Source organism: Oncorhynchus nerka, linkage group LG18, assembly GCF_034236695.1.
Source record: "Oncorhynchus nerka isolate Pitt River linkage group LG18, Oner_Uvic_2.0, whole genome shotgun sequence".
Taxonomy (NCBI): domain Eukaryota; kingdom Metazoa; phylum Chordata; class Actinopteri; order Salmoniformes; family Salmonidae; genus Oncorhynchus; species Oncorhynchus nerka.
The window spans coordinates 79598830-79616923 of NC_088413.1; the positions used below are offsets into that span (position 1 = coordinate 79598830).

Genomic DNA, 18094 nt, shown 5'->3' on the forward strand with positions numbered 1-18094 from the left:
TAACCATAAAAGAGTTAAACAAACAAAAATATATTTTAGATTCTTCAAAGTAGCCACCCTTTGCCTTGATGACAGCTTTGCACACTCTTGGCATTCTCTCAACCAGCTTCACCTGGAATGCTTTTCCAACAGTCTTGAAGGAGTTCCCACATATACTGAGCACTTGTTGCCTGCTTTTCCTTCACTCTGCGGTCCAACTCATCCCAAACCATCTCAATTGGGTTGAGGTTGGAGTGATTGTGTAGGCCAGGTCATCTGATGCAGCACTCGATCACTCTCCTTCTTGGTCAAATAGCCCTTAAACAGCCTGGAGGTGTGTTGGGTCATTGTCAAAACAAGCGCAAACCAAATGGGATGGCGTATCGCTGCAGAATGCTGTGGTAGCCATCCTGGTTAAGTCTGCCTTGAAATCGAAATAAATCACTGACAGCATCACCAGCAAAGCACCCCACACCATCACACCTCTTCCTCCAAGCTTCACGGTGGGAACCACCAATGTGAAGATCATCCGTTCACCTACTCTGCGTCTCACAAAGACACGACGGTTGGAACCAGAAATCTCAAATTCAGACTCATCAGACCAAAGGACAGATTTCCACCAGTCTCATGTCCATTCCTCGTATTTCTTGGGCCAAGCAAGTCTTTTCTTCTTATTGGTGTCTTTTAGTAGTGGTTTATTTGCAGCATGAAGGCCACGAGAGCCAGTTTCATCATAGCGCTTGGTGGTTTTTGCGACTGCACTTGAAGAAATGTTCAAAGTTCTTGAAATGTTCCGTATTGACTGACCTTCATATATTAAAGTAATGATGGACTGTCATTTCTCTTTGCTTATTTGAGCTGTTCTTGCCATAATATGGACTTGGTATTTTACCACATAGGGCTATCTTCTGTATACCACCCCTACCGTGTCACAACACAACTGATTGGCTCAAACGCATTAAGAAGGAAAGAAATTCCACAAATTAACTTTTAAGAAGGCTCAGCTGTTAATTGAAATGCATTCCAGGTGACTACATCATGAAGCTGGTTGAGAGAATGCCAAGTGTGTGCAAAGCTGTCATCAAGGCAAAGGGTGGCTACTTTGAAGAATTTAAAATATATTTTGATTTGTTTAACACTTTTTTGGTTACTACATGATTCCATATGTGTTATTTCATAGTTTTGATGACTTCACTATTATTCTACAATGTAGAACATAGTTTATAAAATGAGTAGGAAATGAGTAGGTTTGTCCAAACTTTTGGCTGGTAATCGATGTCCATCTCACTTCTATCTTCATTGTTTTATGTCCTGAGAATTTGAGAAGAAAGATGGGTAGTTCAACGGGCGAGTGAGCCTGTCAGGTAGCCTGTATTCTCCCACAGAATCCAGCCAACGGGGCGAGTGAGCCTGTCAGGTAGCCTGTATTCTCCCACAGAATCCAGCCAACGGGCGAGTGAGCCTGTCAGGTAGCCTGTATTCTCCCACAGAATCCAGCCAACGGGGAGTGGGTTTACACTGCCAGTGAACTAACAACACCAGTAAGTTAACATTAGTTAACATTAACACTAACTTAAAGCTGACCATATCCTGAGTTGTAGCAGGGTCGTATTCATTAGTGCACACCGTTGCAAAACCATTGCAAAACGTAGTAATTTTTTAAAAATTTTTTATATTTTTTTTAAACAGGTGTTTCTTATTAGACAAGTTTTGGTAGTCCCTCCCTGTTTCAGTCCGTTCTCTTCCAACCTTAATGAACAGGCCCAGGTGTAGGGGCTTACCCTGCCAGTGAGTGGGTCCTGGTTCTGCAGCAGGGCATGGAGCAGTGTGGGGGTGGAATCCTCCAGGTGCAGGGCCTGGCACAGGTCAGATAGCTCCTCGCTAAAAGGCACAGCGATCCTATAGCCTGAGCTGGCGTTTACACTGCCAAACTAACAACACCAAAGACCTCCTTCAGACGCTCCTCGTACTGATCCTGCTGGCCGTCATCCATCCCATAGGACAGCACCCTGCCCTGGACAGACAGAGTTAGCACAGTTATAGGACAGCACCCTGCCCTGGAGACAGTTAACACAGTTATAGGACAGCACCCTGCCCTGGACAGACAGAGTTAGCACAGTTATAGGACAGCACCCTGCCCTGGACAGACAGAGTTAGCACAGTTATAGGACAGCACCCTGCCCTGGACAGACAGAGTTAGCACAGTTATAGGACAGCACCCTGCCCTGGAGACAGTTAGCACAGTTATAGGACAGCACCCTGCCCTGGACAGACAGAGTTAGCACAGTTATAGGACAGCACCCTGCCCTGGACAGACAGGGTTAACACAGTTATAGGACAGCACCCTGCCCTGGACAGACAGAGTTAGCACAGTTATAGGACAGCACCCTGCCCTGGAGACAGAGTTAGCACAGTTATAGGACAGCACCCTGCCCTGGACAGACAGAGTTAGCACAGTTATAGGACAGCACCCTGCCCTGGAGACAGAGTTAGCACAGTTATAGGATAGCACCCTGCCCTGGACAGACAGAGTTAGCACAGTTATAGGACAGCACCCTGCCCTGGACAGACAGGGTTAACACAGTTATAGGACAGCACCCTGCCCTGGACAGACAGAGTTAGCACAGTTATAGGATAGCACCCTGCCCTGGACAGACAGAGTTAGCACAGTTATAGGACAGCACCCTGCCCTGGACAGACAGAGTTAGCACAGTTATAGGACAGCACCCTGCCCTGGACAGACAGGGTTAACACAGTTATAGGACAGCACCCTGCCCTGGACAGACAGAGTTAGCACAGTTATAGGATAGCACCCTGCCCTGGACAGACAGAGTTAGCACAGTTATAGGACAGCACCCTGCCCTGGACAGACAGAGTTAGCACAGTTATAGGACAGCACCCTGCCCAAGAGACAGTTAGCACAGTTATAGGACAGCACCCTGCCCCGGAGACAGTTAGCAGTTATAGGACAGCACCCTGCCCTGGAGACAGTTAGCACAGTTATAGGACAGCACCCTGCCCCGGAGACAGTTAGCAGTTATAGGACAGCACCCTGCCCCGGAGACAAAGTTAGCACAGTTATAGGACAGCACCCTGAGCCAGTCAGCCAGGGAGCCAGTCAATTTACACATGAAGTTTGCTGAAAATAAACACAGTTGACAGTGAGAGGACATGTCTTTTTTTGCTGAGTTTATATATATATATATATATATATATATATATATATATATAGAGAGAGAGAGAGAGAACCACATAATAATAAAATACTCCATAGCACAGCACCCTGCCTTAGGGACACACAGGCAGAGACAGGGTTAGGACAGACAGCACCCTGCCTTAGGGACACAGGGGCAGAGACAGGGTTAGGACAGACAGCACCCTGCCTTAGGGACACAGGGGCCGAGACAGGGTTAGGACAGACAGCACCCTGCCTTAGGGACACACAGGCAGAGACAGGGTTAGGACAGACAGCACCCTGCCCTGGGGACAGACAGACTGGTAAAGACAGGGTTAACAGCAACCTGCCTTAGGGACACACAGGCAGAGACAGGGTTAGGACAGACAGCACCCTGCCTTAGGGACACACAGGCAGGGACAGGGTTAGGACAGACAGCACCCTGCCTTAGGGACACACAGGCAGGGACAGGGTTAGGACAGACAGCACCCTGCCTTAGGGACACACAGGCAGAGACAGGATTAGGACAGACAGCACCCTGCCTTAGGGACACACAGGCAGAGACAGGGTTAGTGTAGTTATTTCATAGAACAGTACCCTGCCCTGGGGACAGACAGACTAGTAAAGACAGGGTTAACAGCACCCTGCCCTGTACACACAGATAGGGACAATCAGCACAGCACCCTGCCCTGTAGACAGAGATAGGGACAATCAGCACAGCACCCTGCCCTGTAGACAGAGATAGGGACAATCAGCACAGCACCCTGCCCTGTAGACAGAGATAGGGACAATCAGCACAGCACCCTGCCCTGTAGACAGAGATAGGGACAATCAGCACAGCACCCTGCCCTGTAGACAGAGATAGGGACAATCAGCACAGCACCCTGCCCTGTAGACAGAGATAGGGACAATCAGCACAGCACCCTGCCCTATAGACAGAGATAGGGACAATCAGCACAGCACCCTGCCCTGTAGACAGAGATAGGGACAATCAGCACAGCACCCTGCCCTGTAGACAGAGATAGGGACAATCAGCACAGCACCCTGCCCTGTAGACAGAGATAGGGACAATCAGCACAGCACCCTGCCCTGTAGACAGAGATAGGGACAATCAGCACAGCACCCTGCCCTGGAGACAGAGATAGGGACAATCAGCACAGCGCCCTGCCCTGTAGACAGAGATAGGGACAATCAGCACAGCACCCTGCCCTGGAGACAGAGATAGGGACAATCAGCACAGCACCCTGCCCTATAGACAGAGATAGGGACAATCAGCACAGCACCCTGCCCTGTAGACAGAGATAGGGACAATCAGCACAGCACCCTGCCCTGTAGACAGAGATAGGGACAATCAGCACAGCACCCTGCCCTGGAGACAGAGATAGGGACAATCAGCACAGCACCCTGCCCTGTAGACAGAGATAGGGACAATCAGCACAGCACCCTGCCCTGTAGACAGAGATAGGGACAATCAGCACAGCACCCTGCCCTGGAGACAGAGATAGGGACAATCAGCACAGCACCCTGCCCTGTAGACAGAGATAGGGACAATCAGCACAGCACCCTGCCCTGTAGACAGAGATAGGGACAATCAGCACAGCACCCTGCCCTGGAGACACAGGTAGCTACTATGATTGTCCAGAGCACCTGTGGAATATATATATATACACACAGAGTACCAGTTAAAAGTTTGGACACACCTACTCATACAAGTTTTTATTTTATTTTTTATTTTTTACAATTTTCTACATTGTAGAATAATAGTGAAGACATCAAAACTATGAAATAACACATATGGAATCAAGGCAAAGGGTGACTACTTTGAAGAATCTCAAATATTAATATATTTATTTCATAGTTTTGATGTCTTCACTATTATTCTACAATGTAGAAAATAGTAAAAATAAAGAAAAACACCCTTGAATGAGTAGGTGTGTCCAAAGTTTTGACTGGTACTGTATATATACATATATATATATTCCCCCTAAAGAACCTAGCCAAGAGAATAACGAGTTCACACTCTAATACCAGTTTACAGCGAGACACTTACGATGAGGGTGGAAACATCCATCGTATGAACAGCCCCATCAGCCTCCACCCAGCACTGGGAGGTTGATCAACTGGCGCTACACACCAGAGTCATTACGTGGTCGAGTGGCAAGGCTTTACCTAATCCAATCAGCCTTACCGGATGATGAGACAACCAGGCGTGCCACCCCAAATGACACCCTAATCCCTATTTAGCTCACTATCTTTCAGGGCTCTGGTCAAAAGTAGTGCACAATATATTGGGAATAGGGTGCCTTTTGGGATACAACCCAGGTGGATACAGCCCATAGACTTATACAGCCATAGCAGGGGCCTGGCTTGGCTGTGACACAGTGACTTCCAACTGGCTTGGCTGTGACACAGTGACTTCCAGCTGGTTGGGCCGTGACACAGTGACTTCCAGCTGGTTGGGCCGTGACACAGTGACTTCCAGCTGGGCCGTGACACAGTGACTTCCAGCTGGTTGGGCCGTGACACAGTGACTTCCAGCTGGTTGGGCTTGGCCGTGACACAGTGACTTCCAGCTGGTTGGGCTGGGCCGTGACACAGTGACTTCCAGCTGGTTGGGCCGTGACACAGTGACTTCCAACTGGTTGGGCTGGGCCGTGACACAGTGACTTCCAGCTGGTTGGGCTGGGCCGTGACACAGTGACTTCCAGCTGGTTGGGCCGTGACACAGTGACTTCCAACTGGCTTGGCTGTGACACAGTGACTTCCAACTGGCTTGGCCGTGACACAGTGACTTCCAGCTGGTTGGGCCGTGACACAGTGACTTCCAGCAGGCTGGGCCGTGACACAGTGACTTCCAGCTGGTTGGGCCGTGACACAGTGACTTCCAGCTGGTTGGGCTGTGACACAGTGACTTCCAGCTGGTTGGGCCGTGACACAGTGACTTCCAGCTGGTTGGGCCGTAACACAGTGACTTCCAGCTGGTTGGGCCGTGACACAGTGACTTCCAGCTGGTTGGGCCGTGACACAGTGACTTCTAGCTGGTTGGGCCGTGACACAGTGACTTCCAGCTTGCTTGGCCGTGACACAGTGACTTCCAGCTGGTTGGGCCATGACACAGTGACTTCCAGCTGGTTGGGCCGTGACACAGTGACTTCCAGCTGGTTGGGCCATGACACAGTGACTTCCAGCTGGGCTGTGACACAGTGACTTCCAGCTTGGCCGTGACACAGTGACTTCCATCTTGCTTGGCCGTGACACAGTGACTTCCAGCTGGTTGGGCCGTGACACAGTGACTTCCAGCTGGCTGGGCTGTGACACAGTGACTTCCAGCTGGTTGGGCCGTGACACAGTGACTTCCAGCTGGGCTGTGACACAGTGACTTCCAGCTTGGCCGTGACACAGTGACTTCCAGCTTGGCCGTGACACAGTGACTTCCAGCTGGTTGGGCTGTGACACAGTGACTTCCAGCTTGGCCGTGACACAGTGACTTCCAGCTTGGCCGTGACACAGTGACTTCCAGCTTGGCCGTGAAACAGTGACTTCCAGCTTGGCCGTGACACAGTGACTTCCAGCTGGTTGGGCCGTGACACAGTGACTTCCAGCTTGGCCGTGACACAGTGACTTCCAGCTGGCTGGGCCGTGACACAGTGACTTCCAGCTGGTTGGGCCGTGACACAGTGACTTCCAGCAGGTTGGGCCGTGACACAGTGACTTCCAGCTGGTTGGGCCGTGACACAGTGACTTCCAGCTGGTTGGGCTGGGCCGTGACACAGTGACTTCCAGCTGGTTGGGCCGTGACACAGTGACTTCCAGCTGGTTGGGCCGTGACACAGTGACTTCCAGCTGGTTGGGCTGGGCCGTGACACAGTGACTTCCAGCTGGTTGGGCCGTGACACAGTGACTTCCAACTGGTTGGGCTGGGCCGTGACACAGTGACTTCCAGCTGGTTGGGCTGGGCCGTGACACAGTGACTTCCAGCTGGTTGGGCCGTGACACAGTGACTTCCAGCAGGCTGGGCCGTGACACAGTGACTTCCAGCTGGGCCGTGACACAGTGACTTCCAGCTGGGCCGTGACACAGTGACTTCCAGCTGGTTGGGCCGTGACACAGTGACTTCCAGCTTGGCCGTGACACAGTGACTTCCAGCTGGTTGGGCCGTGACACAGTGACTTCCAGCTGGCTGGGCCGTGACACAGTGACTTCCAGCTGGTTGGGCCGTGACACAGTGACTTCCAGCAGGTTGGGCCGTGACACAGTGACTTCCAGCTTGGCCGTGACACAGTGACTTCCAGCTGGTTGGGCCGTGACACAGTGACTTCCAGCAGGCTGGGCTGGGCCGTGACACAGTGACTTCCAGCTGGTTGGGCCGTGACACAGTGACTTCCAGCTTGCTTGGCCGTGACACAGTGACTTCCAGCTGGTTGGGCCGTGACACAGTGACTTCCAGCAGGTTGGGCTGTGACACAGTGACTTGTATTTTTTTGAGTAAATATACAAAAAAATACAAGCTTCAAGAGGAATACCCATACCATACTAACTAATCAACCAGTGATTTAGTCAGTGCATATAAAACGATGCGACTGCTTCAATGGAGCAGAAATGTGCGTGTTGTTGTGATTCTGGATGGCCAGACACAATGTAGACCATCCAATCATTACCAACATTATAAATGAGCTCCAAGTTACTTAGTTACGCCTTGTTGTGAATCTGGATGGCCTTGTTGTGAATCTGGATGGCCTTGTTATGAATCTGGATGGTCTTGTTGTGAATCTGGAAGGCCTTGTTGTGAATCTGGATGGCCTTGTTGTGAATCTGGATGGCCTTGTTGTGAATCTGGATGGCCTTGTTGTGAATCTGTATGGTCTTGTTGTGAATCTGGATGGCCTTGTTGTGAATCTGGATGGCCTTGTTGTGAATCTGGATGGCCTTGTTGTGAATCTGGATGGCCTTGTTGTGAATCTGGATGGCCTTGTTGTGAATCTGGATGGCCTTGTTGTGAATCTGGATGGCCTTGTTGTGAATCTGGATGGCCTTGTTGTGAATCTGGATGGTCTTGTTGTGAATCTGGATGGCCTTGTTGTGAATCTGGATGGCCTTGTTGTGAATCTGGATGGCCTTGTTGTGAATCTGGATGGTCTTGTTGTGAATCTGGATGGCCTTGTTGTGAATCTGGATGGCCTTGTTGTGAATCTGGATGGTCTTGTTGTGAATCTGGATGGCCTTGTTGTGAATCTGGATGGTCTTGTTGTGAATCTGGATGGCCTTGTTGTGATTCTGGATGGCCTTGTTGTGAATCTAGATGGCCTTGTTGTGAATCTGGGTGGCCGCAACAACAGCGAGAAGCTGCCGTGTGGGGAATCTTAGGCGGCTCGTTTCAGCTAGTTTTATCTTGTTCTTGACACCATGTCTTGTTTTGACTGATGTCATGTCTATGCTAATTGTTCTTGATACCATGTCTTGTTTTGACTGATGTCATGTCTATGCTAATTGTTCTTGATACCATGTCTTGTTTTGACTGATGTCATGTCTATGCTAATTGTTCTTGATACCATGTCTTGTTTTGACTGATGTCATGTCTATGCTAATTGTTCTTGATACCATGTCTTGTTTTGACTGATGTCATGTCTATGCTAATTGTTCTTGATACCATGTCTTGTTTTGACTGATGTCATGTCTATGCTAATATTGCAACAACAACCAAAAATCGCTAGCTAGCTAACCAACAACTGCAACGATGTATTTGAGTGATCATTGTGCACATTTATTGTTAAACACGTATTAAATAAACATTGTTTGACGAAATATAGGTAACATATGTTGTCAACTATCTAAGCCAACCCTGTCTGTTTTTCCCTTATAGTTGGGAGCTCTTCGGTTTTGTTACTAAACAACCAAGCCGTCTATGGCAGAGGAGAGGAGAGGGGGAAGGGGGGAGAGAATGGTAGAGCACCAAGTAGAGCTTGTAAATTGTTAAGTTTTACAACCAAGATTATGCATATACTGACAAGATACATGTATCTCGGCCTTAACAATGGGAGTCTTTGTCCACAAAGCGGCACTGCGGGCAGTCTAGTCTCCCGCCTATCCTTTATTTAAATTGGTGAATACATCTCATTATTGTAATCCTGTTTTGAATATTCGATGCGGGTTGTTGATGTCAACCAGCCTGTATTCACTAGAGAGAGATGCTATGCTACAAGCCTCGTGTCGTGAATATGGATAGCAATCTTAGAGACCGTGTTTATTTCTCTGTATTGCCGGAATGTCACGTGTCCTACTTATATTATATCACTCGTAACAACTTAAGCGTTTACAAAATGTCTACTCGATCAAATAAACCTCACGGAACAAATAAGTCATAATTTTTGTTGTTGTTGACCAAATTCGACCCTTTCATCGACCTCCGTATAAAAACTCATTGCTTGGTGTGTGAAATAACAGGAAAATCTCCGCCGGCTGGAGGTAGACATATTTTCTGCTGAGTTGGGTCTCTTCCTCTTCCTCTCTGATTACAACAAAGACTTCTGGTAGCAGCAAGCTTGCCCCGACCACTTGAGGATCTGTCTTTTTCAGATACCCATTTCCTGTGTTTGAGGTGTGCAAAATCCACGTGCCACTTAAATCTCGCTGATCTGATTGATTTAATTTTACTCCTGCGACTCTTTCATACCCCGGTATTTTTTCTCTCTCCCGTTAACGGGAAATGGCCTGTCAAACACACCCCGGTAATGGCTGAATGGAATACGTTGGCTTTCTATAAGAACGGATAAGAACGCAGATGAGTGCAGGTAGGGTAGACAGAGCAGGTGAATTCAGGTAGGGTAGACAGTGCAGGTGAGTTCAGGTAGGGTAGACAGAGCAGGTGAGTTCAGGTAGGGTAGACAGAGCAGGTGAGTTCAGGTAGGGTAGACAGAGTAGGTGAGTTCAGGTAGGGTAGACAGAGCAGGTGAGTTCAGGTAGGGTAGACAGAGTAGGTGAGTTCAGGTAGGGTAGACAGAGCAGACAGCAGGTGAGTTCAGGTAGGGTAGACAGAGCAGGTAGGGTAGACAGAGCAGGTGAGTTCAGGTAGGTAGACAGAGCAGGTGAGTTCAGGTAGGGTAGACAGAGCAGGTGAGTTCAGGTAGAGTAGACAGAGCAGGTGAGTTCAGGTAGGGTAGACAGTGCAGGTGAGTTAAGGTGGGGTAGACAGAGCAGGTGAGTTCAGGTAGGGTAGACAGAGCAGGTGAGTTCAGGTAGAGTAGACAGAGCAGGTGAGTTCAGGTAGGGTAGACAGAGCAGGTGAATTCAGGTAGGGTAGACAGTGCAGGTGAGTTCAGGTAGGGTAGACAGAGCAGGTGAGTTCAGGTAGGGTAGACAGAGTAGGTGAGTTCAGGTAGGGTAGACAGAGCAGGTGAGTTAAGGTGGGGTAGACAGAGCAGGTGAGTTCAGGTAGGGTAGACAGAGCAGGTAGGGTAGACAGAGCAGGTGAGTTCAGGTAGGGTAGACAGAGCAGGTGAGTTCAGGTAGGGTAGACAGAGCAGGTGAGTTAAGGTAGGGTAGACAGAGCAGGTGAGTTCAGGTAGGGTAGACAGAGCAGGTGAGTTCAGGTAGGGTAGACAGGTGAGTTCAGGTAGGGTAGACAGAGCAGGTGAGTTCAGGTGGGGTAGACAGAGCAGGTGAGTTCAGGTAGGGTAGACAGACAGACAGAGCAGGTGAGTTCAGGTAGGGTAGACAGAGCAGGTGAGTTCAGGTAGGGTAGACAGAGCAGGTGAGTTAAGGTAGGGTAGACAGAGCAGGTGAGTTCAGGTAGGGTAGACAGTGCAGGTGAGTTCAGGTGGAGTAGACAGAGCAGGTGAGTTCAGGTAGGGTAGACAGAGCAGGTGAGTTCAGGTAGGTAGACAGTGCAGGTGAGTTCAGGTAGGGTAGACAGAGCAGGTGAGTTCAGGTAGGGTAGACAGAGTAGGTGAGTTCAGGTAGGGTAGACAGAGCAGGTAGGGTAGACAGAGCAGGTGAGTTCAGGTAGAGTAGACAGAGCAGGTGAGTTCAGGTAGGGTAGACAGAGCAGGTGAGTTCAGGTAGGGTAGACAGAGCAGGTGAGTTCAGGTAGGGTAGACAGTGCAGGTGAGTTAAGGTGGGGTAGACAGAGCAGGTGAGTTCAGGTAGGGTAGACAGAGCAGGTGAGTTCAGGTAGAGTAGACAGAGCAGGTGAGTTCAGGTAGGGTAGACAGAGCAGGTGAATTCAGGTAGGGTAGACAGTGCAGGTGAGTTCAGGTAGGGTAGACAGAGCAGGTGAGTTCAGGTAGGGTAGACAGAGCAGGTGAGTTCAGGTAGGGTAGACAGAGTAGGTGAGTTCAGGTAGGGTAGACAGAGTAGGTGAGTTCAGGAAGGGTAGACAGAGCAGGTAGGGTAGACAGAGCAGGTGAGTTCAGGTAGAGTAGACAGAGCAGGTGAGTTCAGGTAGGGTAGACAGAGCAGGTGAGTTCAGGTAGAGTAGACAGAGCAGGTGAGTTCAGGTAGGGTAGACAGTGCAGGTGAGTTCAGGTAGGTTAGACAGAGCAGGTGAGTTCAGGTAGGGTAGACAGAGCAGGTGAGTGCAGGTAGGGTAGACAGAGCAGGTGAGTGCAGGTAGGGTAGACAGAGCAGGTGAGTACTGGTAGGGTAGACAGAGCAGGTGAGTGCAGGTAGGGTAGACAGAGCAGGTGAGTGCAGGTAGGGTAGACAGAGCAGGTAGGGTAGACAGAGCAGGTGAGTTCAGGTAGGGTAGACAGAGAAGGTGAGTGCAGGTAGGGTAGACAGAGCAGGTAGGGTAGACAGAGCAGGTGAGTTCAGGTAGGGTAGACAGAGAAGGTGAGTACAGGTAGGGTAGACAGAGCAGGTAGGGTAGACAGAGCAGGTGAGTACTGGTAGGGTAGACAGAGCAGGTGAGTGCAGGTAGGGTAGACAGAGCAGGTGAGTGGTGACAGAGCAGGTAGGGTAGACAGAGCAGGTGAGTTCAGGTAGGGTAGACAGAGAAGGTGAGTGCAGGTAGGGTAGACAGAGCAGGTAGGGTAGACAGAGCAGGTGAGTTCAGGTAGGGTAGACAGAGAAGGTGAGTGCAGGTAGGGTAGACAGAGCAGGTAGGGTAGACAGAGCAGGTGAGTTCAGGTAGGGTAGACAGAGAAGGTGAGTGCAGGTAGGGTAGACAGAGCAGGTAGGGTAGACAGAGCAGGTGAGTGCAGGTAGGGTAGACAGAGCAGGTGAGTGCAGGTAGGGTAGACAGAGCAGGTGAGTTCAGGTAGGGTAGACAGAGAAGGTGAGTGCAGGTAGGGTAGACAGAGCAGGTAGGGTAGACAGAGCAGGGGTAGCAGGTGAGTAGGGTAGACAGAGCAGGTGAGTAGACAGAGCAGGTGAGTAGGGTAGACAGAGCAGGTGAGTACAGGTAGGGTAGACAGAGCAGGTAGGGTAGACAGAGCAGGTGACAGAGGTAGGGTAGACAGAGCAGGTAGGGTAGGGTGACAGAGCAGACAGAGCAGAGTACAGGTAGGGTAGACAGAGCAGGTGAGTGCAGGTAGGGTAGACAGAGCAGGTGAGTACAGGTAGGGTAGACAGAGCAGGTGAGTACAGGTAGGGTAGACAGAGCAGGTAGGGTAGACAGAGCAGGTAGGGTAGACAGAGCAGGTAGGGTAGACAGAGCAGGTGAGTACATTGTAAGATTTTAAACAACATTAAAACTATATTTAAAAAATAAATAAAAATGAAATATTTATTTCAGTCAACATCTGATGGACAAATCCATCCATTGTTGCATATACAGTTGAAGTCGGAAGTTTACATACAGTTTAGCCAACTACATTTAAACTCAGTTTTTCATAATTCCTGACATTTAATCCTAGTAAAGATTCCCTGTTTTAGGTCAGTTAGGATAACCACTTTATTTTAAGAATGTGAAATGCGGCCTCCCGGGTGGCGCAGTGGTTAAGGGCGCTGTATTGCAGCGCCAGCTGTGCCACCAGAGACCCTGGGTTTGCGCCCAGGCTCTGTCATAACCGGCCGCGACCGGAAGGTCCGTGGGGCGACGCACGTTAGGGAGGGCTTGGCCGGTAGGGATATCCTTGTCTCATCGCGCACCAGCGACTCCTGTGGCGGGCCGGGTGCAGTGCGCACCAACCAAGGTTGCCAGGTGCACGGTGTTTCCTCCGACACATTGATGCGGCTGGCTTCTGGGTTGGATGCCCGCTGTGTTAAGAAGCAGTGCGGCATGGTTAGGGTTGTGTATCGGAGGACGCATGACTTTCAACCTTCGTCTCTCCCGAGCCCGTACGGGAGTTGTAGCGATGAGACAAGATGGTAGCTACTAAAAACACTTGGATACCACGAAATTGGGGAAGAAAAAGGGGTAAAAATTCAAAACAAAAACACACACAAAAAAGAATGTGAAATGTCAGAATAATAGTAGAGAGAATTATTTATTTCAGCTTTTATTTCTTTCATCACATTCCCAGTGGGTCAGAAGTTTACATTCACTCTATTAGTATTTGGTATTTGGCCCATTCCTCCTGACAGAGCTGGTGTAACTGAGTCAGGTTTGTAGGCCTCCTTGCTCACACACACATTTTCTATAGGATTGAGGTCAGGGCTTTGTGATGGCCAGTCCAATACCCTGACTTGGTTGTCCTTAAGCCATTTTGCCACAGCTTTGGAAATATGCTTGGGGTCATTGTCCATTTGGAAGACCCATTTGCGACCAAGCTTTAACTTCCTGACTCATGTCTTGAGATGTTGCTTCAATATATTCACATACCTTTCCTACCTCATGATGCCATCTATTTTGTGAAGTACACCAGTCCCTCCTGCAGCAAAGCACCCCCACATCATGATGCTGCCACCCCGTGCATCACGGTTGGGATGGTGTTCTTCGGCTTGCAAGCCTCCCCCTTTTCCCTCCAAACATGACAATGGTCATTATGGCCAAACAGTTCTATTTTTGTTTCATCAGACCAGAAAACATTTCTCCAAAATGTACGATCTTTGTCCCCATGTGCAGCTGCAAACCGTAGTCTGGCTTTTTATGGTAGTTTTGGAGCAGTGGCTTCTTCCTTGCTGAGCGGCCTTTCAGGTTATGTCAATATAGGACTCGTTTTACTGTGGATATAGACACTTTTGTACCTGTTTCCTCCAGCATCTTCACTAGTTCCTTTGCTGTTCTGGGAATGATTTGCATTTTTCGCACCAAAGTACATTCATCTCCAGGAGACAGAATGCGTCTCCTTCCTGAGTGGTATGATGGCTGCGTGGTCCCATGGTGTTTATACTTGTGTACTATTGTTTGTACAGATGAACGTGGTACCTTCAGGCGTTTGGAAATTGCTCCCAAGGATGAACCAGACTTGTGGCGGTCTACAATTTATTGGGGGTCTTGGCTGATTTCTTTTGATTTTCCCATGATGTCAAGCAAAGAGGCACTGAGTTTGAAGGTAGGCCTTGAAATACATCCACAGGTACACCTCCAATTGACTCAAATGATGTCAATTAGCCTATCAGAAGCTTCTAAAGCCATGACATCATTTTCTGCAATTTTTCAAGCTATTTAAAGGCACAGTCAATTTAGTGTATGTAAACTTCTGACCCACTGGAATTGTGATACTGTGAATTATAAGTAAAATACTCTGTCTGTAAACAGTTGTTGGAATAATTACTTGTGTCGTTGCACAAAGTAGATGTCCTAACCGACTTGCCAAAACTATAGTTTGTTAACTAGAAATTTGTTGAGTGGTTGAAAAACAAGTTTTAATGACTCCAACCTAAGTGTATGTAAACTTCTGACTTCAACTGTATTAGAATTGTTTTAACAATTTCGATAACTTTTGCTACTTGTGCTAATGGCTAGTGACAAGATCAACAACAGAGACTCATTGGGGATTCGAGAGAGACATGGTTAGACTGTCCCTGGCTCGTTGGGGGATTAGAGAGAGACATGGTCAGACTGTCCCTGGTTCGTTGGGGGATTCGAGAGAGACATGGTCAGACTGTCAATGGTTCGTTGGGGGATTCGAGAGAGACATGGTCAGACTGTCCCATGGTCAGACTGTCCCTGGTTCGTTGGGGGATTAGAGAGAGACATGGTTGGCCCAGGTTCGTTGGGGGATTCGAGAGGGACATGGTCAGACTGTCCCTGGCTCGTTGGGGGATTCGAGAGGGACATGGTCAGACTGTCCCTGGCTCGTTGGGGATTAGAGAGAGACATGGTTAGACTGTCCCTGGTTCGTTGGGGGATTCGAGAGAGACATGGTCAGACATGGACATCAGACTGTCCCTGGTTTGTTGGGGGATTCGAGAGAGACATGGTCAGACTGTCCCTGGTTCGTTGGGGGATTCGAGAGAGACATGGTCAGACTGTCCCTGGTTCGTTGGGGGATTCGAGAGAGACATGGTTAGACTGTCCCTGGTTCGTTGGGGGATTCGAGAGAGACATGGTCAGACTGTCCCTGGTTCGTTGGGGGATTCTAGAGACATGGTCAGACTGTCCCTGGTTCGTTGGGGGATTCGAGAGAGACATGGGTAGACTGTCCCTGGTTCGTTGGGGGATTCGAGAGAGACATGGTCAGACTGTCCCTGGTTCGTTGGGGGATTAGAGAGAGACATGGTCAGACTGTCCCTGGTTCGTTGGGGGATTCGAGAAAGACATGGTTAGACTGTCCCTGGCTCGTTGGGGATTCGGGAGAGACATGGTCAGACTGTCCCTGGCTCGTTGGGGGATTAGAGAGAGACATGGTTAGACTGTCCCTGGCTCGTTGGGGATTCGGGAGAGACATGGTCAGACTGTCCCTGGCTCGTTGGGGGATTAGAGAGAGACATGGTTAGACTGTCCCTGGCTCGTTGGGGGATTAGAGAGAGACATGGTCAGACTGTCCCTGGTTCGTTGGGGGATTCGAGAAAGACATGGTCAGACTGTCCCTGGTTCGTTGGGGGATTCGAGAGGGACATGGTTAGACTGTCCCTGGATCGTTGGGGGATTTGAGAGAGACATGGTCAGACTGGCCCAGGTTCGTTGGGGGATTCGAGAGGGACATGGTCAGACTGTCCCTGGCTCGTTGGGGGATTCGAGAGGGACATGGTCAGACTGTCCCTGGCTCGTTGGGGGATTAGAGAGAGACATGGTTAGACTGTCCCTGGTTCATTGGGGGATTCGAGAGAGACATGGTCAGACTGTCCCTGGCTCGTTGGGGATTCGAGAGAGACATGGTTAGACTGTCCCTGGTTCGTTGGGGGATTAGAGAGAGACATGGTCAGACTGTCCCTGGTTTGTTGGGGGATTCAAGAGAGACATGGTCAGACTGTCCCTGGTTCGTTGGGGGATTCGAGAGGGACATGGTCAGACTGTCCCTGGTTCGTTGGGGGATTCGAGAGAGACATGGTTAGACTGTCCCTGGTTCGTTGGGGGATTCGAGAGGGACATGGTCAGACTGTCCCTGGTTCGTTGGGGGATTCGAGAGAGACATGGTTAGACTGTCCCTGGTTCGTTGGGGGATTCGAGAGAGACATGGTCAGACTGTCCCTGGTTCGTTGAGGGATTCTAGAGACATGGTCAGAATGTCCCTGGTTCGTTGGGGGATTCGAGAGAGACATGGTCAGACTGTCCCTGGTTCGTTGGGGGATTCGAGAGAGACATGGTCAGACTGTCCCTGGTTCGTTGGGGGATTCGAGAGAGACATGGTCAGACTGTCAATGGTTCGTTGGGGGATTCGAGAGAGACATGGTCAGACTGGCCCTGGTTCGTTGGGGGATTCGAGAGAGACATGGTCAGACTGTCAATGGTTCGTTGGGGGATTCGAGAGAGACATGGTCAGACTGGCCCTGGTTCGTTGGGGGATTCGAGAGAGACATGGTCAGACTGGCCCTGGTTCGTTGGGGGATTCGAGAGAGATATGGTCAGACTGGCCCTGGTTCGTTGGGGGATTCGAGAGAGACATGGTCAGACTGTCCCTGGTTCGTTGGGGGATTCGAGAGAGACATGGTTAGACTGGCCATGGTTAGACTGGCCCTAACCTAACCATAGTGTACCCATTATTAACCTACCCATAGTATACCCATTATTAACCTAACCATAGTATACCCATTATTAACCTACCCATAGTATACCCATTATTAACCTAACCATAGTATACCCATTATTAACCTAACCATAGTATACCCATTATTAACCTAACCATAGTATACCCATTATTAACCTTATAGTATACCCATTATTAACCTAACCATAGTGTACCCATTATTAACCTAACCATAGTGTACCCATTATTAACCTAACCATAGTATACCCATTATTAACCTTATAGTATACCCATTATTAACCTTATAGTATACCCATTATTAACCTTATAGTATACCCATTATTAACCTAACCATAGTATACCCATTATTAACCTAACCATAGTATACCCATTATTAACCTAATCATAGTATACCCATTATTAACCTAACCATAGTATACCCATTATTAACCTTATAGTATACCCATTATTAACCTAACCATAGTATACCCATTATTAACCTAACCATAGTATACCCATTATTAACCTTATAGTATACCCATTATTAACCTAACCATAGTGTACCCATTATTAACCTAACCATAGTGTACCCATTATTAACCTAACCATAGTATACCCATTATTAACCTAACCATAGTATACCCATTATTAACCTAACCATAGTATACCCATTATTAACCTAACCATAGTATACCCATGATTAACCTAACCATAGTATACCCATTATTAACCTAACCATAGTATACCCATTATTAACCTAAACATAGTATACCCATTATTAACCTTATAGTATACCCATTATTAACCATAGTATACCCATTATTAACCTAACCATAGTATACCCATTATTAACCTAACCATTGTATACCCATTATTAACCTAAACATAGTATACCCATTATTAACCTAAACATAGTATACCCATTATTAAC

General features: G+C 48.7%; 1 protein-coding gene across 1 annotated transcript in view; it reads right to left on the reverse strand.

Moving 5' to 3' along the window:
* Positions 1–18094, reverse strand: part of nin (ninein (GSK3B interacting protein)) — a 114718-nt gene that overhangs the window by 90117 nt on the left and 6507 nt on the right. The window contains exons 3-4 of the mRNA XM_065004383.1: positions 1902–1993; positions 1761–1860 (exon numbers count right to left, since the gene is read on the reverse strand). Coding sequence (XP_064860455.1) covers positions 1761–1860; positions 1902–1972 — 171 coding nt within the window. The 5' untranslated portion in view covers positions 1973–1993. The remainder of the gene's footprint in view (positions 1–1760; positions 1861–1901; positions 1994–18094) is intronic.